The following is a 21,430-nucleotide window of genomic DNA, read 5'->3' as shown; positions in this document are numbered from 1 at the left end:
AAGAAGAAATCAAGGCACTTGAAAAGAATCATACTTGGGATCTTGTTCTTCTACCAGATGGAAAGAAATTGGTAGGTTGTAAATGGATCTATAAAATAAAGTTCAAGAGCAATGGAGAAGTGGAGCAATATAAGGCTCACCTCGTTGCAAAGGGCTTCACTCAAACAAAATGAATCGATTACAATGAAACCTTTGCCCCAGTAGCAAAAATGAACACGGTGAGAGCACTTCTTGCAGTTGCATCTACAAAAAGGTGAAACCTCCTCCAACTTGATGTAAAGAATGTATTTCTCCATGGCGAATTGGAAGAAGAAGTCTACATGGAAGTGCCGCAAGGAATTAACTGTCGATTTGAACATGTTTGCAAACTAAGAAAAGCTCTTTACATATTAAAGCAATCACCTCGTGCCTGGTTCGCTCGTCTAAAGATTGCACTCATCAAGTATGGATTTAAGCAAAGTTTTGCTGATTACACTATGTTCACATTGACCAGAAAAACCAAGGTAACCATTTTGCTTGTGTACGTAGATGATATCATTTTTATTGGAGACGATTCTGAGATCATGCAGCCTATAAAAAAATATTTAAATAGCGAGTTTGAAATCAAAGATCTTGGATTAATGTGGTACTTCCTTGGAATAGAAGTGGCTCACTCAAACAAAGGAGTTTTTATATGTCAACACAAATACACTATTGATCTCTTGAAAGATACTGGATATCTAGGTGTCAAACCTGCAAGCACGTCCCTTGAGATGAATTGCAAACTAAGGAAAGAAGATGGTGATATTGTCAAAAACAAAGAAAGTTTCCAAAAACTAGTTGGAAAGCTTATATATTTGGCAGTTACACAGCCTGACATTATGTATGTTGTTAGTGTAATTAGCCAATTCATGCACCAGTCGAGATCTCATCATGTTGAAGCTGCTCACCGGATTTTAAGGTACCTAAAGGGGACACCAAGAAAGGGAATTCTAATGAGACGCGATCAATCTCCTCATCTTATTGGCTATTGTGATGCGGATTGGGCTGGAGACCCAAATGACAGACAATCAACATCAGGTTTCTGTACATTTCTTAGAAGAAATTTGATCACTTGGCGAAGTAAAAAGCAAGCCAAGCCCGATCCAGCGCAGAGGCTAAATACCAAGCCATGGTCATATGTACATGTGAATTGATTTGGCTTAAGTCCCTCCTTAAGGATATGAAGGTCAAAATTCACACTCCAATGGAACTTAGTGCGACAACATGGCTGCAATTCATATTGGCGCGAACCCTGTATTCCATGAACGAACCAAACATATCGAAGTCGACTCTCATTTTGTTCGAGAAAAAATTCAAGATGGCACCATTACAACTTCTCATGTTAGAAGCGAATACCAACTCGCCTACATCTTCACAAAAAGTTTGGGGAAAGAAAGACATACGACGATTGTGGACAAGTTGGGGCAGGCTGATGTCTGCCTACCAACTTGAGGGGGAGTTTGTTAGCGCATTTGGAAGGAAGGTCAGTCACCGTCTCTTCCTTGGAAAGAAATCCTCAGCACTTTCCTTGGAAAGAAATCCTCAGCTGTTCACTTTGGATTGATGGCAACAGAATGAGAATCTCGTCAATCTAATGTTGTCTTTCCCTTTTATTTCTGTTGCCGTTTTTCTGTAATTCCCTGATTTCCAAAGATCTTAAACTGTTGGGATCTGTAAAGGAAGAAGGGGCTGTAATCCTTTATATGGACATCATTCCTACGATATTAAGAGAGACAAAAAAAGAGCTTCCTCTGTTTTCGTGGATGTAGGCTATTAACGCAGAACCACTTAAATTTGAGTTGTTCCTTTCCTCTTCTTCTTCCATGAAATTTAACAGTTTCCACCCTGGGAATTACCAACCTGAAACCATTTAGAGAGTTGGGAATTCTTTTGACTTGGGTATGTTGTTCTTTGGATTTGAAGAATACTTGATTCTGCTCGAAGTATTTAAATCATTCGTTGGCATGGTTCTCATATTCTGCTGATTTTGACTCACAATGTCTCTGTTACAGTGTGGTAGCTTTTGGTAGAACAGGGGCCCATCTGAAGGTTCAGAAATGAGAGGTGCTTTCCCAGAATCACGGAGTAAAGACCCATATGGATTTTTCTCCTCATTGTATAGGCCACGGATGTGTTTTCAGCAAGTAGAAAGTATGGTATGGCTGATTCGTTTGCACAGAACGCGTAGATACTTTCAGTATTCAATGCTAACTTTTTTGGCGACTTATTTACAAGCTTGGAGAACGTCGACAACCAACAAAAATCTATATATACTGCAGGAATTCTTACACAAATCAAACAATATCTTTTTTATTTTTCACTTGAACCGCACAAATCAATTAGACAGTTTTCTTTACACTACGATTTGAAGCTACGGGACTTGATCTCTCTTGTTACAACTTTGGGATCACCTCATTTCTATGTCAGCTATATAAACATTTAAATGCCTAACGTTCAGCCAAATTTGGTCTCTCTTTATCTCTCTCTCTCTCTCTCTCTCTCTCTCTCTCTCTCTCTCTCTCTCTCTCTCTCTATATATATATATATATATTTGTGTGTATGTGTCTGTGTATTATACACACGTCACGCGTATATCAATCTATCTACACCATGTCAACATCTCCCTTGCCGCAATTTCCCATGGTTGATGGTTGCTTGCTTGAGATGGAGTTGAGGAAGACAAGATCTAAGTTGTTTGGAATGGCGATTTCGTGACTCGGCAACATCTGTTCATGATCTCCATCATCTTTCTTAATGAAACTGCTGCTATCAGCAATGAGAAATGGCAGCCCATTTTCATGATCAGTCTCCTGCATTTTGCTACAAGGAAGCTGCCCTGACCTGGCTTTGGCAGATTGGTCCCTGTTCTGTGAGCAGCTTAATTTCCAGGAATACTTGAACAGGGTAATGTCATGAGCAGTAACGTCCTGCCGACACAACGGACAGGTTGAATTCATCTCCAGCCATTCATCTATACAGGATACGTGAAAGACATGCCTGCATTTCGGAAGCAGATGAAGGATGTCCAAGTCTTCAAATTTCGAGAGGCAGACGGCACATTCGTGGCCAAAGTTTGGGCCTCCCAGAGAAGAGAATCGACATAGAGGCAGAGATGCGATGAGCTTCCTGTCAACTCCAGAATATGTTGGCAGGACATCCTGTGAGATGATTTCTCGAGGCCATTCAGAGACTTCGGCACCAGAATTGCTTCTGCAGTTAAGTTGTCCGCTGATGAACTCAGCAAGGATGAAGAGAACGAAGGACAAGATGAAGCAGCAGGGGATCAAACCAAAGGTAAAGCAGAGCCAGAAGAAAAGAGGATTCATCCTCTCTTTCAGCAGAAAACAAGACACCAAGCTCCTTCTCTGAATGAGGTCTCCACCATTTGCATTATAAAGATCTCTGCAATAGTTGCATTGACTTTTCACAGAGGAAGTTAGAGCCGACTGGTGCCCTTAAATTTCTTGCCCAAGTGGCGTTTTCAGCCGACAGGCTCCTTCAGAGGCGCAGACGAATTAGAGTTTGCTTTTCAAAATTTATGACGTAGTTGTAGGTTCGAGCGGCTTGTCCAATACAAAAGCAAAAGTTGGTGAAATAGGAACGTCATGCAATTTTTCAGTATGTTTATATTGATTTTGTGTTTGCTTCTTCATCGAAGGATGGCACATGAACAACTACTGCCGATTTCAAATCACACATCTTTGTAGACCCAGTCATGGGCACAGAAAAGGTTCCCCCTCTCTCTTTTCATCTTCACTTGATGACTTTTTTCTCTTTACTTCTGCATTTTTTTGACAGCTTAATTTTTCTTTGTTTTCATCTATTTCTTATTCTGTCAGGTCCTTTTCTCTATTTGGGTGGTAGAGCCGTAGAGGTGCCATGAGCTTGGTCCATCCAATTATATTCAACTTTTTATTTAATCTATCTTTAGACTTCTGCATTGAAAAGTTACTTCTTTGATTTTCCTATAAATGATCTGTATACTTAGGGAACATGTCCAGTAGTTGCTGGACTTAATCATTCTTATTTCCTTTGTTCTTTATGAAAGTTAATTCTTATATGTAAGAGCTTAATCTGGTATATTTTCGCATGGTGTTACTGCATTTAGAATATTCTCCAATCAATTCACATCATTTCACTGATTTAACTAGCGGAAGGTCTTGAAGGAGGAAGGATCTAATTTTGGTTGGGAAAGGAGGAAGATAACCCAGTTGATCAAGGAACTAAATAACATACCAAAGCACATCAATTCAATTGGTGTTTCTCTCTGTCCTTTTCTCTTTAATGACAAGAGAAACAACTCATTAATTAATTGCCTTCAATGCGGGTCGTCAAAAGTGGGGCTTTAAAATTTATTTTGGCTCATGTCCATGGGCTTGCCTAGATTTTCAAGCAAAATTTTTCGACAACTGCAACCTTTCCTTTGCATGTGTTTTTTTCTTGAAAGTTTTACAGGAAGGAAAAGAGCTCGAGTTTTAATGGTATGACAAAAACACATTTATAGCTTTGCATTTTTTTTCATTTAACTGCAACGCTGAGCAGGTTGTTTGTTATGTTCTTCCACTGTCGTAACTAGAAGGCCATAACAGTCAAGTCCCCATCCAATGCATCATGATTCTAAGTGTTTCCTTGACACTCTTCTACATTTCTGAAATTTTTTGTTTTCTTTAATCAAGATTGCATTAAGTTGGTCAAGAAGGATTTTTGGTCAGCTTTCTTTGTTGGTGGACGGTGTAGGAGAATCGGCCCTTCCTGTTCTTCTTCAATCCGGTCATGGTGTTCCCCTTTCTTACAAGCTCTCTGGAAGCCGCCATATTTGAAGCTAAAAAGGCGGCCGACTGCTTCTTGATGAACATGTTGACAAGGATATAAGAGGATCGATCGGGTGGAGCCGGCGTTAAAATCATGGTTAAGAGAATTTAGAACTACGTTTGGTGCCTCATCCAAACGGGCCCTAGTGTTTCAGAAACTCCAAAGCCGATCAAACCCCACACAGCATATTTTTCTTTTCTAAATGTTTACTCTAAAAACTCTTAATATCATGTCGGTAGGTAGACCTACAATATATCATTCAACTCACGTGTCGTGTTACTATCGTTTGCAACCAAAAAGAGTATACCCACTGAAACATGACAGCAATTATGAGATTCGAACCTCAAACCTCTTTAAGTGTGAGCCACTCTGATGCCCAAGTGTTCTGCACCCCTTGAGAACATGACCATTAATCAATTGCTCAATTGCTTTCTACATATACATAGCTTTTAAAATATAAATGCTAAAAATTATCATTAATGTAATATACATTAATATTTGCATTGTAACTTAATGATGTCATACGATTCACTTATCTAGTAGATAAGTCTGGGGGCATCAGGCTTGTCAGAAACCGGGCCCAAGCTGCAAAATTGGCTGTCGAACCACCTAGAGCGGCAAAATCGGATGTCGGGCCTGATTTTGGATCGGGTCGGGCTGGGATGGGATGAGCATTCGCTCAGCCCTACATGTGTACGTGTACAGATGGTGGCTAATTTAGCAACCAAATTATAATTAATTATTTTTAAAGAAAGTTACTTGACATATAGTTATTCGTAAGTGAACATTTGATTACATTGATTAGATGATTCATCACGGCAAGCACTAGTGTTTGTATTTTAAAATTTATGTTCGTAGCACTGATTATGTGAAGATAATATTCATAGTTCTCGATAATAAGATATACAAAGCCTTATATGGGTAGTTTGGTAATGTGAATAATAATATAGTGTTTTATGATAGATTCATGAAACAGTTTGTTACTGTTCTTGTTCGACAACTAACGATCACAACAATATAGTGTTTTATGGCAAATTCATCAAACAGTTTGTTATGTTCCCTTTTGACAACCAACGATCACAATAATATAGTGTTTTATGACAAATTCATCAAACAAATTGTTACTACTTTTCTTATTTATTTGACAACCAACGATCACGTAAGGTTCTTTTTAATTCTGTCTAGAATTTGTATAAGTACTGTTCACGTCTCCAATAAAAAATTCATGAAAAAGGAATATATAGTTCATCCGTCATAGAAAAGGAGCCGCCAAAAAATAATTTCAATATATCAGATTGTAAAGACCAGTCTGGTTCTCCTTATATATATAGCTATTTGTTATTAATAAAGGTAGTTGAAGGGTTGATTCGGAAAAATAATAGCTTTGATATTGTCTATTTTACAAACGCCAGACCTGCATGAACAGTGCCCAGGGAAACCGATAATTAAGGAAATAAGTAACGTGGTGATCTTTTCCAATACATATAATCCCTTTTCCATCATAATAAGAACAAAATTAATCCTAATCCATAGGATGCAGATTCCTGTATGCACTGTCATTGATAAATCAAGACAGAAAAAGTTAAGAAAAAACTCGATACATGGTTCTTCTTTGCATTACATTGACAGAGTCAACATTTTACTCAAATAGCGAACCTTTAAGCTTCGTTATGTATGTCATTGTTTCAAATATAAACTTTTAGAGCTGTTTCACAATGGCCCGCTCATAAGCCACATTTCAATGCAAGTGTGTGTGTATATATATATATAATGATATAAATTAATAATCATATTTGTTAGTCATTTGTAGTCTCGGACTCTTTCAATGGACTGTCCAATGAAGTGAACATAGCCGAGGGACTCAATTCACGTTTTGATTTCATTAACACCACTGCAATTTATTCCATCTCATTTACAACAAGCATAAGCAATATGGACAGAAACATATGAGTTCCTTTGGAGTATAAGTACTTTACTTTAGAAAACAAAAAGCAAATTTTAAGTTTTTTTTTTATTAACCAACAAAAGCTTAGGAGTATAAAAGTTAGAAGCTGGATAACAAAACCCCTATAAGGATAAAAAAGAGAAGTAGTGAAAACAAAATTTAAAAACTACGTCTTTTTTTTTATATCCCCAAATACCCTAACTCCCCATTTTTTTCTCGGTGCATATATGTGGTGCATTCAACTCAATCTCGTAAAAGTTTCTCCTGAATTTACATGTATAGCAACAAAAGCAACTTAAAGGAAGGCCTCAAACTCAGGCTACTCATTCTTTCTTTTCTACTTTTGAAGAAGACGAATTCATCCAAATCAGGCTACGAGTCTCACTCACATATATTCTTCTTTTCGACCAGAAATATGATGTTTCCTATCATTTTGCCATTAAAAAGCTTCCTAGTGCAGAACTCGCAATAAATTCTATTCCTTACGGCTGCACCAGTTGTGGTTTAATGTCAGAAACAGAAGTGTTTATCTGTGAATCATCCTTGTTTGTATTTGCACCGCCTGAGGAATTGCTGCATCCTCCAATTTCTTTCACCAAGTTTTCCCCGGTCTCACTCTGAACACAACCATCATTATCAATTTGAATCGTCTGCTCCAAGCTGCCTGGATTCAGTAAGCCATCCAAACATGGAAATGACCTAAAGTCTTCAGCTTCCACCATTTGCCGACAAACTGGGCAGCTCCAGTGGTCAGCGAGCCATTGGCGTATGCATTCTGCATGAAATGCATGTCTGCACTTGGGCAGCAAATGAAGTGCGTCTGTGTCTTCAAACTTGGCGAGGCAGATGGCACATTCCTCTAATCCGCAACTTGAGCAACTGAGAGATGAGAACTGAATCACAGGCAGAGAATTGATGAGATCCTTGTTGACTCCGGCAGATGTCAGAGAGGCACCTGAATGGGTGGCAGCAACATCTATAACCTCATTGATCAAATCATTGTTCCTTCTGGCAGCGTTCCGCCATCGTTTGCAAAAACGAACCGTGAGAAACAAAACCAAACATAATAATACATGGAAGACAGGCAAAAGTATGAACTCATCCATCAGTTTGGTCCACTTCTCCCGAGAGATTTATTGCAAGGTAAGCGCGCACTTTAGATAAAACATAACATAAGAGCAGATGAACTCATTCTTTGCTTGCCTAAATCTTCTTGTGGCTAGTAAAATTTGGTTTGTTTTGGAAGAAGCAAAATCTCCATAGACTTTTTCCGTTTTCTAAACTAAATATTACATCATGGCTTGTAAACTTGTAGATAGTACCTACCAATGGCGTTGGTGCGTTCTTGTTTCTACATCATCAAATGCGATTTTCCACTTCAGCATGATGTCAACTCATATGTCAACCTGAGCACTTGATTGATTTAGTCTCACCAAGTTAAAAAAATGCTAAGAATATTCCATTGATTTAGTCTGACCAAGTTAAAGAATGCAAAGAATAGTTCATGCAAGTAGATACACACCTGAAATTAGACCCCCAAATTGATGGTCCTTCCTGCCCCATCTTTATCATGGATGTGAGATTAAAAGTTAAAACTTTGTTGCTAAAATATAGTCGTTAAAGGAGGAGCGTTAGTGACCGTTCATGATGCAGCCACGGTTCATATGTGGTGTTTTTAGTGACAGTTTATAGTGCTTTTAAAGACGGATTTTTAATTTTACAGCAGATTTACGCTTTGTTTGGTTGGAGGGAAAGGAAGGGATGGAAAGGAAGGAAAGGGAAAGGGAAGGGAAGGGAAGGGAAGGGAAGGGAATGGAAAGAAAAGGAAAAGTTGATTAAAAAGTTTGTTTGGATAGAAAGGAAAGGAAAAGGAATGGAATGTAAAAAAAAAGACTAAATAGCACATGAATTTAAAAAAGAGGGAAAGAAAAGGAGGGGTAATGTGGGAATAAAAAACTCTTTCACTTACCTTTCTTTCCTTTCCTTTCCAATCCGTCTGATTTGGGAGGGAAGGGATTTACACTAAACTATCTTTTGCTTTTCTTTCCCTCCCTTTGCAGCCAAACACCTTTTGCCTCTTTTCCTCCTTTTTAATTAGCCAACCAAACAAAAGAGTGATTGCTCAATCCCTCCTTTCCCTCCTACCATATCTTGTCATCAAATTAATTTCACCAGGTACCTGAAGCTTACGTTGGGGTTCAATCTAAGGTAAGAAACTGCCACTGTCAAAATTCGAACCAATCAGCCAATTTCTATTGACGACTTTAGGGGGCGTTACGTGTTCCTGTTGCCAACTTATAATGCAGTTCGGATTCGGTAGTATATTTAAATGATTTATTCTGATTCAAATGTGTAAAACATGGATGCAGGTTGGGTTCATATTGTGAATTTTAAAATTGGACTCGAATATGGTGCGACTTTTCTTCATTAGAAATTTGAATATGTCAACCTTTTATAAATCTGATTTGGTGAAAGATAAATCGTTCAAACCTGATCCTTTGACTTCCTTCGTGGTTAACTTACATCAGCCCATCAAACACAAAACATTCTGATCATAAGATTTTGGAACCGTCACTGCACCAAAACTGAGGAGTTTACTGTGCATGAACCTGCTCCTTCCTTTCTGCCCAAATGATCAGATTGGCATGGTTGACATTTTCGAGAAACAGCTTAAGGTGTTGATTTGTAAATTATGGCTGCAGAAATTTACTGTACATGATCCCTGCTCCTACTGCCTTTCTTTCCGAATGATCAGATTGGCATGGTTGACGTTTTCAAGAAACAACTTAAGGAGTTGATTTCTAAAATATAGTTGCAGAAAAATGGAGTGAGATCTTTTTTACCCGATGCTTGCTCCTTTTATGCTACCCGAATTCCGCTGCAACTGAAAGATGTAAACAAACATGAGTTCGAATTCACTCGGCTGTTTTCTCCAAGCAGCCTGAATCCGGTGAGCCATGCAGAGGTTGCAAAAGGTCTCGGGCCTCCACCATTTGCCGGCAAACGGGGCAGGTCGAGTTGGTCTGAAGCCATCCGTCTATGCACTTCATGTGAAACGAGTGGCTGCACTTGGGCAGCAAACGAAGTGCATCAGCTTCTTCAAACTTGGCAAGGCAGATGGGACATTTCTCGAGGCCTTCACTCGAGCAGCTAAGAGATGAGAATCGGAGCACAGGCAGCGAATTGATGATTTCTTCTGCAACTGGAAAAGTTCTCAAGTGGACATATAAGCTGCCGCCATGGACACGGACGTCACCATCTTCGCTATCGGGTCCGCAGCTGCCAGTCCTCCATTGTGCACATAAGACAGTAATCATGGAGAACACGACGACAACGATCGAGAAGGAGGCAAGATAGACAGGTACAGCAGTATCAAATTGGTTTGCCCTTTCCTCTTTATGGAGCTTCTCAGCAAGGGAGATGGGCAAGACCAAGCAGAGAAATAAAAGGAGTTTCATGACTGAAAGCTCTGTATTTTTCTGCGGCTTCTTTGGAAAAGAGAAGCCGTGGAAAAGGATAATTCGTCTCCCTCGTGCAACAGCAGCTTGGTAGGAGATTCGTTGTCCCTTCTTTAATAGTTTGAGCTATTTATTGACGACAGGCCATATCTTGGCATTTTATCTTTTCGAAATCGTAAAGAATCTTCCTCATATTCATCTTATTACTTAGATCATCATCTCTCAGATATTTTTGCAAAGTTTGTTTAATCAACATGGACCTTCACAGATGGAAAAATCATCTCTAAATCCATTTTCTATGACAACAAAAAGAAAGGATGACGTTAAAAGATTGAAAATTGAAAATTTTCTGTTGGCAGAAAAGTTCCTGTAAGAAGGCCGGATTCTGCAATTTAGGCATGAATATTCACTGAATGGACGTTGAATATCATACCTGTGGGCCTGATTCTATCAAAACAATTTGCAGCAATTGGGTTTCAGAGATCGTTAGGGGAATAGGGATGACGTGAGGTCTAGAAGATTCTTCTTGAATTATGTTGCATCTTTGATTCGCTGCCTTGGTTGTACTTTTGAGAGATACTTTGACTTTTCTTTTCGTCTGATTCAGTATCGTGGTATTTTACGGTTTCCTACAGTTCTTGATATTCTTCATGTCCGACTACGAACTAAAATTCATATGCATCTCTCTGTATAACGTAATATTTTAATCAATCATGATCCTACTCATATCCAACCCAGTCACACCCCTCATTAATATCTACCTCATGAAGAAGGAAAAGATGAGTTTTGATCTAAGCCATTCAATTTTATATAAAAGGAAAACCTTGTTTCAACATGTGATATAACAGAGGTGTTGCAAATTTTATAAATCACAGTAGTTTTACGTTCTCAATGAATTTTCAGTATTTTCAACTCATATGAAACGTAGGTAAGTCGACAGCTTGGGCTTGAACCATACAGCTGCAAAAATTCAAAATTCACTTGAACGGTTTTCTGTAAGGTATATCATGTCTAAATCGATAAAGCTGTGAACTGTCTGATTTAAATTTTATAAGCTCATAACCCAAAATTAAGCATTTTCAGACAAATCTAGGCAGAAATACAATCATTGTCAAAAATATGTGTGCATGTACAAAATAGAGTACATATATTTAGCCTTCCATAGTCTATGAATCTGCACGTACGAAGACAAACTGCAAGTATGGAGTATCTGTATTATATATTCGTAAGCACAAAGGAGTTGTGCCAAGCAGCACCTGATTGTACCAAGCTCATTTATATGTAATTAGAATGCGCAGAGATTCGCGATGCAACCTGTTTGATAGTCACTAACAAGCACTCTTACTAATCAAACTGAACCTAACTGCTGAGTTTCCCCTGTTCATTTTTCAATCTTTGACTCCTCCCCCTTGGGTTACTCCGTGTTACTTTACTCTTGCAGTAAAAATGCACGCCGTGGACTTTCTTCAATTTGAAGCCTCTAATCTAATCCACCAAACCAGTTGCAGGGGCTCAGAGATGTAAACTTAAGTTGCTCCACAACTTTACATAAGGCCAGAAATCGATGCACATGCCGCTTGGTGCTTGAGCGCTTTTGAAGATCACTTCATCCACGACAGGTTACTAGTCTCAGATTTTTCTCCTCGGCTAGAAATATGATGTTCCCTATCATTTTTCTATTAAAAAACTTCCGTTGCAGAACTCAGAAAATCAAGCAATACATTCTATTCCACCAAGCTGCAACGATTGTGGTTTATGTCTGTGCGGGAAATTGAGAAGTATTTGTGCCTATGGATCATCCTTATATGCATTTCTACCATCTGAGGAATTGCTGCATCCTTCAGTATCTTTCACCTGGTCTTGCCTGGTCTCAATCTCTTGGTGAACACATTCACCCTTCATGTCAATTTGAATCGTTTCCTCCATTCTGCCTGGATTCAGTAAGCCATTCAAACATGTAATGGAAGTGAAGTCTTCAACTACCACTATTTGCCGGCAGACTGGGTAGCTCGAATGGTTGGCGAGCCATTGGCGTATGCATTCTGCATGAAATGCATGTCTGCACTTGGGCAGCAAATGAAGTGCATCTGTGTCTTCAAACTTGGCAAGGCAGATGGCACATTCCGCTAGTCCTCCACTTGAGCAGCTGAGAGATGAGAACGGAAACACAGGTAGAAAACTGATGAGCTCCCCGCCGACTCCAGCAGATGTCAGAGAAGCACCTGAATGAATGACATGAACACGTATAACCTCATTGACACCACTGTTCCTTCTGACATCATTAATCTGCTGCAGCTTGCAGAACAAAAAAGCGAGGAACACAACCAAAGCTATCAGAGGGAGGGAGGCAAAAATCACTAGTCCATCAGATTGGTCCGCCTCTCCGGAGAGATTGTGAGCACGGGAAATGCGTATGACAAAGCATAGGACCAAAACAGATAAATTCATTCTCTGCTTGCCCAAATCTTTGTGTGGCTAGTAAAATATGGTCGGTTTGGAAGAAGCAAATCCTCCAGCCTTCATTAGTTATAGACTGTCGGTCTTCTAAAGTCTAAACTAAACACATCCCCTTCATATATTTCTTTAGTGTCTCTTTCAATACGTTATTAATGACTCGATACATCATGCCATGTGAAATTTAGGTAGCACCTGTCAATGGCGTTGGCGCCCTTATGTGTCTACTTCATCACATACGATTGTCCACTTCAGCATGACCTCATCTCTCCATTTGACTGATTCTGTCTAACCAAGTATAAACAATGTTAACTTGAGTACAAAGATTTGCAGTTCCCTGCAAGTAGATACATGGAATTCATAAGCAAGAATAAAAGCTCTAGTATTGCAGGCAACTGCGAGTTCCAACAGGCAACAAGCCTCAATTAGTTGCCATCTGCGACAGCACAACAATCAAACATGCAGCTCTCCTTAGCCGAACAAAAGATAAGACGGAACACCATCAAGCAACAGATAGCTATAGCATATGCTATAATTGAAAGGAATAAGAAAAAGTAAAATAAAGCAATTCTTTAAAGCCAAAAAAGTTACAAGTGAATTATGTTAATATCAGCATCTCGCTGGATATGTGCACTCAAGCTGCTCTTATTTACATAGGATTGACATAAAGAGCAGGACAGATAGAGAGAAAAAGAACTGATATGCTTGATTCTCTCCCGAATTATCAGTCTTATAAATTAACCAGCTAAGCTCTAGGGAACCTCCCTGGCCAACATTCTGCTCTTCCTGCTGATCTTACAGTTGTAAAATTACTGTAAGAATTGATCACTTGACGAACATACAGATTCTATTCCATAGGATTGCAACTGTTGCATAAGGCGTCGATCAAGAAGGTGATCCTCTACTGTTCTAACTGGTGTTTGTGCATCTCTATTGTCTCCGACTGCAGATCCTCCACGGTCTCTGTTCAAAGATTCCCCATTAGGGCTTTGAGTTGTTCCTTGTTCCATCAGGCCTGAACTCTGCATCTCAGGTAAAGGTATAGAAGGAGAGGAGTCCTGGACCTCAACCTTTTGCCGGCAAACAGGGCAGTTGGAATGTTGCTGAAGCCATCGATCTATACAATGCATGTGAAACGTGTGCTTGCACTTGGGCAGCAAACGAACATCATCTGTGGATTCAAACTTAGAAAGGCAGATGGCACATTCCACTGGTCCATCACTTGAGCAGCCGAGAGTTGAGAACTGAAACAGAGGCAGAGATTTGATGAGGTTCTCGTCGATTCCGGAAGTTCGCCGTGAATTCACGGATTGGACGACGTGAAGAAGGATGTTGCCATCTACGTGGGAGGCGGCGCGCCTCGATATGCGCCACCGTATGCACAGCACAGAAAGAAAGAGAAAGAAGAAGAAGGATGTAGTGAAGGATAGAAAGTACAGTGCAACGGCAGTTTGGTAGGCTTCCTGCGATTCCTGTTGCTGATGCTCCTGCCGAGCTAAAGCGAAGGGCAAGATAAACCAAAGCAGAAGAGCAGATGAAACCATCTCTGCTCGCTGTCAATTGTTCTTTCAGTTCTTTGGGGAGGATTTCATAGAAGCAAATCTGGTGAACCTTCTGCAAATCTCTTGCAGATTTTCCTTTTTGTATTATATTATTGGCTGCGAACCATACCATTGACATTGTTCTCCGCCTCGATCCCTTTTCTTCTTCTTAGAAATTCTTTTAAACATATATACAAATCGTTGAAAGTTTGATGTCTCTGCACGTCAAAATCAAGCGTTCCTTCATGCGCACAAGAATATTTTCCATGCCTTCTCGAACTGACGTAATTTTAATTCATGGTGCACCATTGTGAACAAATTAACGTGGACCTAAGATTTATCTCTTTTTTCTTTTTTCTTCCTTCCCAGGAGTACCTGGCTCTCGATAATAGAAGGTCAGCGTTGTTTTGGTTCTTGGAAGATATAAATAGAGTTGAGGATGACTACTGCCATTTTCGTTAACTCCCATCTTCTTTATATAGTAAACTTGGTGCAGAAGCTTTGCGAAGTCAATGAAGTTGAAAGTCAGCATATAGATATAAGAGTTATCGCCTGATCTTTCTCAGGGGACTGTACTACTGTTGCCATCGTAATGCTCCGCCGTGAAGACTCACCTGTAATTCAAGTTAATTTAGAGAAAATTAATTACAAATTCATTGTCTTCAATTCTCAAGCTAAAGATGCAGGAATTATTGATGGAGCGTGTCCGCGTCCACTTGTATATCCTTCCCCGATGCACAGTAAGGGAACAAAATTCCCAATAGAAGTGGTTTAACAAGCTCAAGAGGCACCAATACTTGTTTGCTTCCACTAATCAATACCATTGAAACTCGTTATGCCGCAGGCAGCTAAGACTAATACTCCAGTAACTGTAGGCGAAAATTGTGAGCAAGAAGAAGAAGCAGAGGAAGAAGATGATGATGAAGTTAATTAATATTAAGATGTAAGTCTCCTTGGTGCGAAGAGCCGCATGACATGAATTCATCATTCACGAGTATAAAAGTCGTCACCAACTTGAGGATCTGCGGGTCAAATTTAGACAGGGAGAGAGCAAATTAACTGTACAATGAGGGAAAAGAAAATGGGGGATCGCATATGTTTGTCAAGAACATGAGAAAAAGAATGGTGGAAAACGAAATCCTCCCGCTTATTGCATATACAGAAGAGAAGTGGCCAAAAAACATTCGGAAGTTGCAAATGTTGCTTAATTAAGTTGATCAATTTGATCCATGTAAAGAGACCTTTGCAAGCTACTTAGGAGTTCACGACCATTCAAAGTCGGTATTGAGACTTTATTTTCTTATATAAAAATTTTGAAAAATTATTATTTCTGTTTCTCTGTCAAAACTTTTTTTTAGATACTTTAATTCTGAAAAATTTTTTGCTCGGGCACTTCACCCCTGAATATCAGACTTGTTTTAGCTATCTCGTTGTGGCATCTTACTATATTTTAATTTGTATATCGGCGTCTTCTCTTTTTGCAAAACAAGGAATTGACTTCCACCTCTTGTCCATTGCATCAAACCTTCGGAAATAAAACACTTGCTAATTAATTGTCAAACACCTAAACGGAGACTTTTGATTTCCAATTAGATTCTCTAAAGAAAAATCTTGTTTTCTTTGTTCAAATGTCCAACTCTCTCCCAACGAAAAAAGTCCACGACCTGTCGGTGCTCCCTTCTTCAGGCCGGTGGGCGGTCGAAATGGTTATTTTATATTTTACTTTATAAAGTTTTTTCCAAATATAAAACAAAGTCAAATTAAATCCAAGTTTTTTTAGCCATACTTTGTCAAAAACAATTTGCTTCTTTTTAACCAGGTTTTGCGCGTTATCTAATCAATGCCATTTAGAGTTTGGACCGCAAGGTTTTCAGTATTAAGAAAAGTCCAAAAATTCAACACTGAATTTCATTTTCGCAGGCATTATCTCCAAGAATGCGCCTATGCATATAGTAAAAGAAATGTGGATTAATTAGTTCGTTATGTCCCCCCAATCCAATCTATTTACATCTACATTTGAGACACACATATATAATCTTAAGCTATCGTGTGTGAAATGGTTATAAATTAAAAATATATTACTAAAAGCATCACGAATCATTGTCAAAAACACTATAAACTATCGTTGCATGATAAACTATTATTAATACTCACGTGGCAGCTGTTTTTCAATGAAAAATTATATATATATATATATATATATATATATGAACTAAAAGATATACGATGAGGACAGATTTTTTTGGGCAACCCAAAAAAAAAAAGAGAGTTGTTGAACTTGATTGGGCTTCTCTTGGACACATCCGGTAACGAGCATTTGGTGCTGACGCTAAAACGTGACCGTCGCCGTTGTTGAGTTGTGGTGGAGGTGCGATGTGGCGGTCATCATCCGGCCTTTATAAATGTCAAGGCAATTAGCATAACGAGTCACATCTAGTGATGGCACTATCCTAAGTATTTACTTAGAGCTCGCTCCATCGTTGGATCTGCCCAATCCATTGGTCACTGTCCCAACGCCTGTTATATATGCGGTTGTAGATCAAGCTGTTCTACAACACCCAATTGGGGTCCAGGAGTAGATCATGCGATCCGAACATGTGATATACTTGTGTGTCAAATCTTATAAATGAGCCACTTTAAATCTGTTAAACTGCAGATTTTAAAGTCATTTGTTTAAGATCCCCCTTAATCCATGCATCTTTTGAACAAGGGATAAGTTTCTTTTAAAAATTCATGAAGATGAGATCCAATGCATGTATGCATGCATGGCTCATCTATCTCAAAAATCGGTGAGCATATATACAAAGTCCAATCTGCCAAGTGTTAGATGTTGTCAAATGAATACAAATTAAAAAGGCTGTTGCTAAGAAATAGGATTATTGGTACTGGAAAATTTGAATATATACATATATTTGTATGTTCGGGCGGTGCATGTGACATTCCTGAACCCTTTGCATTGTGCAAAGGCTCCATAATTAGCTTTGTGAGTGCGTTGACCCGGATGAGGAACTTGGACATTGATCTGATCATCTCGGGCCCTCCGGGTCGGACCCACACTTCCTTTCAGCCATTAAAATCACCTGAAAATAAAAGTAGGATTGTTCTTGCAGAGGTGACGTGCAAAATCCTCCAATATCCATGTCCTGTCATCCTGATATTTCTTAATTTTTTGCCCATTACGTGGACCGTTCCGTTCCCCCTTTGAGATGGATCTCTAGATCGGGCCATATCCACCTCTCGGCCCCTTCCTTCCTTCCTATTTGTGCGTTTCTCGGATTTGCACGCCACGCCGTTGCTTTCAACGGCAATCTTTGTCACGCCGGGACCGTCTCTATGGTCCCTCCGTCATCTTTCCTAATAATATAGTAATTGATTTGAAACAAGTTTAAGTTTCTAATGAATCCAAATCAAAATGAAAGAAAACATGTCCATCTTTTCATTGAATACTACCAACTAATCACGCGTTAAGAGCCCCACCGCCGTGGCTTATGAAGACATATCGAGTTTTCCGGCCCCATCAACAAATGCCAATCCTTTCTTATTTTTCTCTCAACCGTCAATCATAATAACGAATAAAACGACTTTCATGAATGTGTAATAATTAGAATCACCATTCATTTTCACACTGGTAGAGATTCATTCTCAAAGAACAAGTCAAACCACAAAGAGCAGTCTGATATTTCATTCCCCTTGTTTTGACATAGAAAAGGGAATCAAATGTGAATTAGTTCAGATGGTGTTTGATGGTCTTTCTGTACTTATGCTTGGGAAAGGGCGTAGGGAGGGTGGTCCAGGATCCAAAAGGTTCAAACCCGTCATCACATGCGCCCCTTTGAAGCTCGCCAATTGATCAGAATTGTTCTTTACTGTACCCATTGCTTTGGCAATCAATGAACTCGGTCTGATTATTTAATAAGATATGTTGGATCTCCATGAAAAAAAAAAAATCCTCGATACTTTAATAGAAAAAATCGTCAGAATTTTTCAAAAGAAAATTGGATTTTTTTTTTTCTGCATGCTTTTTCTATAACAAGCTTGCAGTACTACAAAGCAACATTCAACAATATGAACATATAAATACGTTTAGGCATGAACAGAACCAAAACCAGGATCAAATTTGGTAGACTCAAACCCGTGATCATATTCACATGCGTGCTGCATGGGGTGTGAATAATGATCATATTTATGCCAATATGAGTATTAAATCTTAGAATAAAGAAAAAAAAAAAGATGAAAAAGAGGGAGAGGTTACTGAGCCACGGGTGTAGTTGATCAAGCAATTCTTCATCTGTAGAGGCGATTAATTGGAAACCCATTCTTTTCGGGCTAATCGTCTTTCACGCTACGTTATCTTGAAGTCGACTGGCGCGTGCAATACATTGATGCTCCCTCGTTATTCTATCGCGATTGATACAGACACCGATAAAAACGTAATCATCTTTAAACTATGACCGTTAGCAACCTGCCATTAAAAAGTAATACATATACAAAATCATTAGGACACGCAAGGAAGAATTGTCAAATCCCAAAAATACCAAGAAAGCGTACATGCAAGCACGCCAATATGATTGAAATTAACAATAAAGAATGTTCCGCTTTTTTTTTTTCTTTGTCATCTGTTTGGATGCATGCTGTTGTTGGACACGGAAATCCATGGCTAGGGAATTGTGACGGACAACCTCAAGTCCTTGGCGGTTGTTTCAAATGTTTGAGATTTACAAAAGGGGGGAAATTGAATCCGATCCAGGATCCGGAATTAATAGTCCCTCGTTCTAACCGGCCTTAAAAATAATGATAAAGGAATTCTAACGCCCGGAATCGGGGATTCCTGGGAAGTCAAACACGATTTCACGCAACCTAACGGAATCGTTGGGAAAGAGTGGCATGTGGAATTGCGAATCCCGCGTGCCATGCGACGATGGCTGAGGAGGCAGAGCTGCGGGAGGAAAACCAATTCCACGATATCCAAACGACGGGTTCTCAAACGAGGGAATTCCCTGGCTGAGACCTTCTCTCCCTCCCCGTAAACCACAGCACCGTCCTCCTGGCGATTGGCAGCCACACCTTCCGCACGCTGTCCTCGTTCCCAACCCCATCATCCGGGTTCATTTCCTTCGTCCGGATCTTCGCCCCGAGATCCAAAAACCTTGCCACGTTCACGATCTCTGACATCGACCGTTTTCCCGGCACGACTCTCGCAGCATCGCCGGCGATGGCCGGAGACGACGGCGAGGAAGGAGAAGATAACGATGACGGAAGCGCTGAATTGTCCGGTTTGAGCTTGCTGGCCTTCATCTCCAGAAGCCTCTTCTTCTCCATCTCTACCTTGATCTTCCTGATCTTATCGCCGGATTCCGGCAAGGGCTCCCCGGATCCGATCTGGTCGCTCACGGACTCTGCCGCGGTGGCGGAGAACCGCTTGCTTGTGCCGTCGCGGAGCATCTCCGAGTTCAGCAGCATTAGATCGGCGGAGTTGACGTCGCTCCACCTGTGCTTGTAGACCACGTCAGAAATTATGATCCGGTGCTTGAACCGGTGAAGGAAGCGCGGGTCCGCGGCGGACTCCGGCTCGAGAAGCGGCTCCTCCTTGACCTTCTCCCGTACTTGCCGAAAGCTCCCGAGCCTGAACGACGACAGCGACGATGATCCCTCGGCCTCGGCCTCCTCCCGCCGGACGAACAGCTCGATGCCGGCGTCATCCGTGAGATTGGAGGGGTTGCGGGAGATGCGAGACGAGTGCGCGAGTAGTAGGTCGGCGGACTCGACCTGCCGGCGGCAAAGCGGGCAGCTCGAGTGACTCTCGAGCCACCGGTCGATGCAGGTGATGTGGAAGGCGTGCTTGCACTTCGGCAGGAGCCGGAGAACCTCCTTGTCGTCGAATCTCGACAGGCAGACGGAGCACTCCAGGCCTTCCTTGGATCCCCTGAGAGCCGAGAACAGGAAGAAAGGAAGCGACTCCACGATCCGCCGGTCCACGCCAGACTCGCGCCCCGTCCGCGTTCGAGGAAGCACCTGGTCCTCGTTCACTGCGTAAAAACCGGCAGCTCGACCGGGAATCTGACAGAATTTGGCATAGATGAGGAGCAGGAAGGTGAGGGAGAACATGATGGAAAGGACGCCGACTATCACCGCGATGCTGGGCTTGAACGACACGGTATCGCTGCCTGGAGAGGGCGGCTGCGATCGGCAAGGTGTCCACGCTACCGAAAGGAGAGCGAGGAGAAAGAAAAGCCTTGGATTCATCAAACTCCGGGAAGGAAGCAGCAGGTGGTGCCCGAGGAGGCAATCTACGCCGGCCTGAAATTTAGAAGGCAGCATTCTCCGGTGGGCATTCCGTCGCTTGGTTACCTCGCGGGTGCAACGTTGGCGTCGGCTGCAGTTTGAAATGGAGAAAAGAGAGAGAGGGAGAGGGAGGGAGAAGCGGAAGCCCCTGTGAGATAACCCAGTCGGGGACGAAAAAGGTGGGTTCCACCAACGCAAGCTTTCCTCGAACCAAGTGGAAGGGATGGCGGTGGGTAAGAAGCCTTCAGCCATTTGAATTCAACTTCCCTTTTATTATCTTGTTCGGTTCTCTTCTTTCTTTTCTCGTCTTAAGATATGCCGCACCGCACTTGTGTTACGTTTCAGATCATCTGTGTGGATGTATCTACTCTGGTTGTCATCTTCCATGTTCAATTTCTTATAAGCTAAAATGCGTTCCCAAGTTTTGCACACTGTGCCATTATTCTGTGTATGACCTTTTTGTTTCTTCCATTGCTCTACTCGTATATATTTAATTATTGTTAAAGTTAGGTTACATGTTAAAACTTAGGTTTTTTCATATATATATCCAATTCTGACCATTACGTCTCAATCGATGTTTTGGAGGCAAAACAACATTTTGCCTCCAAAGCATCGTTTAAAATTGTCACAAGCGGGATGAGCCAAGAAACAAGGTCTTGGGAAGATTCCAAACCTCATTTTGATGGCGACCTGTATCCATCCATGTGGTTTACTTTAGGAGCTCATCTTGCGGGGACCTACTTTTTCTACTGTGCCACCATGGATTTCTTACAAGCGTTAGGAGATTATAGGTATGAATCTGTTCGCGGAGGCAGATAAAATAATTTCAAGTTGCGTCCAATATTGAGCCGTGGCTTGTGTTGAAGCAGAAACGCATGATTGTCATTTATGACGGGCGCTATCTATCTTTGACCCAA

The 21,430-nt window shown here is 40.7% G+C and overlaps 6 protein-coding genes across 6 annotated transcripts; all 6 read right to left on the bottom strand.

The window, feature by feature from the left end:
• Positions 1-2,432: 2,432 nt before the first annotated feature.
• Positions 2,433-3,369, bottom strand: LOC116248852 (putative RING-H2 finger protein ATL12). The gene has a single exon (XM_031621860.2). The coding sequence runs from the start codon at positions 3,345-3,347 to the stop codon at positions 2,625-2,627; it is 723 nt and encodes a 240-aa protein (XP_031477720.1). The 5' UTR covers positions 3,348-3,369; the 3' UTR covers positions 2,433-2,624.
• A 3,891-nt stretch (positions 3,370-7,260) lies between these two features.
• On the bottom strand, positions 7,261-7,884 carry LOC116247452 (RING-H2 finger protein ATL43-like). Its single transcript, XM_031619632.1, has one exon. It carries the CDS (start codon positions 7,882-7,884, stop codon positions 7,261-7,263), a length of 624 nt encoding a protein of 207 aa, XP_031475492.1.
• Positions 7,885-9,693: 1,809 nt separating this feature from the next.
• Positions 9,694-10,236, bottom strand: LOC116247450 (RING-H2 finger protein ATL43-like). Its single transcript, XM_031619631.1, has one exon. The coding sequence runs from the start codon at positions 10,234-10,236 to the stop codon at positions 9,694-9,696; it is 543 nt and encodes a 180-aa protein (XP_031475491.1).
• Positions 10,237-12,024: 1,788 nt separating this feature from the next.
• Positions 12,025-12,684, bottom strand: LOC116247449 (RING-H2 finger protein ATL80-like). The gene has a single exon (XM_031619630.1). It carries the CDS (start codon positions 12,682-12,684, stop codon positions 12,025-12,027), a length of 660 nt encoding a protein of 219 aa, XP_031475490.1.
• Positions 12,685-13,411: 727 nt separating this feature from the next.
• On the bottom strand, positions 13,412-14,365 carry LOC116248930 (RING-H2 finger protein ATL2-like). Its single transcript, XM_031621970.2, has 2 exons — positions 14,128-14,365; positions 13,412-13,934 (listed from the first exon to the last, which is right to left on the bottom strand). The coding sequence occupies exons 1-2, from the start codon at positions 14,362-14,364 to the stop codon at positions 13,500-13,502; spliced, it is 672 nt and encodes a 223-aa protein (XP_031477830.1). The 5' UTR covers position 14,365; the 3' UTR covers positions 13,412-13,499.
• Positions 14,366-18,685: 4,320 nt separating this feature from the next.
• Positions 18,686-20,933, bottom strand: LOC116247060 (E3 ubiquitin-protein ligase ATL42-like). Its single transcript, XM_031619009.2, has one exon. The coding sequence runs from the start codon at positions 20,763-20,765 to the stop codon at positions 19,212-19,214; it is 1,554 nt and encodes a 517-aa protein (XP_031474869.1). The 5' UTR covers positions 20,766-20,933; the 3' UTR covers positions 18,686-19,211.
• Positions 20,934-21,430: the final 497 nt, after the last annotated feature.

The sequence above is a fragment of the Nymphaea colorata genome, chromosome 2 (assembly GCF_008831285.2).
Source record: "Nymphaea colorata isolate Beijing-Zhang1983 chromosome 2, ASM883128v2, whole genome shotgun sequence".
NCBI lineage: Eukaryota > Viridiplantae > Streptophyta > Magnoliopsida > Nymphaeales > Nymphaeaceae > Nymphaea > Nymphaea colorata.
This window is presented reverse-complemented; position numbering and strand designations above follow the sequence as displayed.

Bases quoted from the DNA above. Each gene is read 5' to 3' on its own strand.
- LOC116248852 (XM_031621860.2), bottom strand. From the start codon at position 3,347: ATGAATCCTCTTTTCTTCTGGCTCTGCTTTACCTTTGGTTTGATCCCC.
- LOC116247452 (XM_031619632.1), bottom strand. From the start codon at position 7,884: ATGGATGAGTTCATACTTTTGCCTGTCTTCCATGTATTATTATGTTTG.
- LOC116247450 (XM_031619631.1), bottom strand. From the start codon at position 10,236: ATGAAACTCCTTTTATTTCTCTGCTTGGTCTTGCCCATCTCCCTTGCT.
- LOC116247449 (XM_031619630.1), bottom strand. From the start codon at position 12,684: ATGAATTTATCTGTTTTGGTCCTATGCTTTGTCATACGCATTTCCCGT.
- LOC116248930 (XM_031621970.2), bottom strand. From the start codon at position 14,364: ATGGTATGGTTCGCAGCCAATAATATAATACAAAAAGGAAAATCTGCA. The intron at 13,935-14,127 runs GTACTTTCTATC...CCTCTGTTTCAG, and splicing joins TACCAAACTGCCGTTGCACT to TTCTCAACTCTCGGCTGCTC.
- LOC116247060 (XM_031619009.2), bottom strand. From the start codon at position 20,765: ATGGCTGAAGGCTTCTTACCCACCGCCATCCCTTCCACTTGGTTCGAG.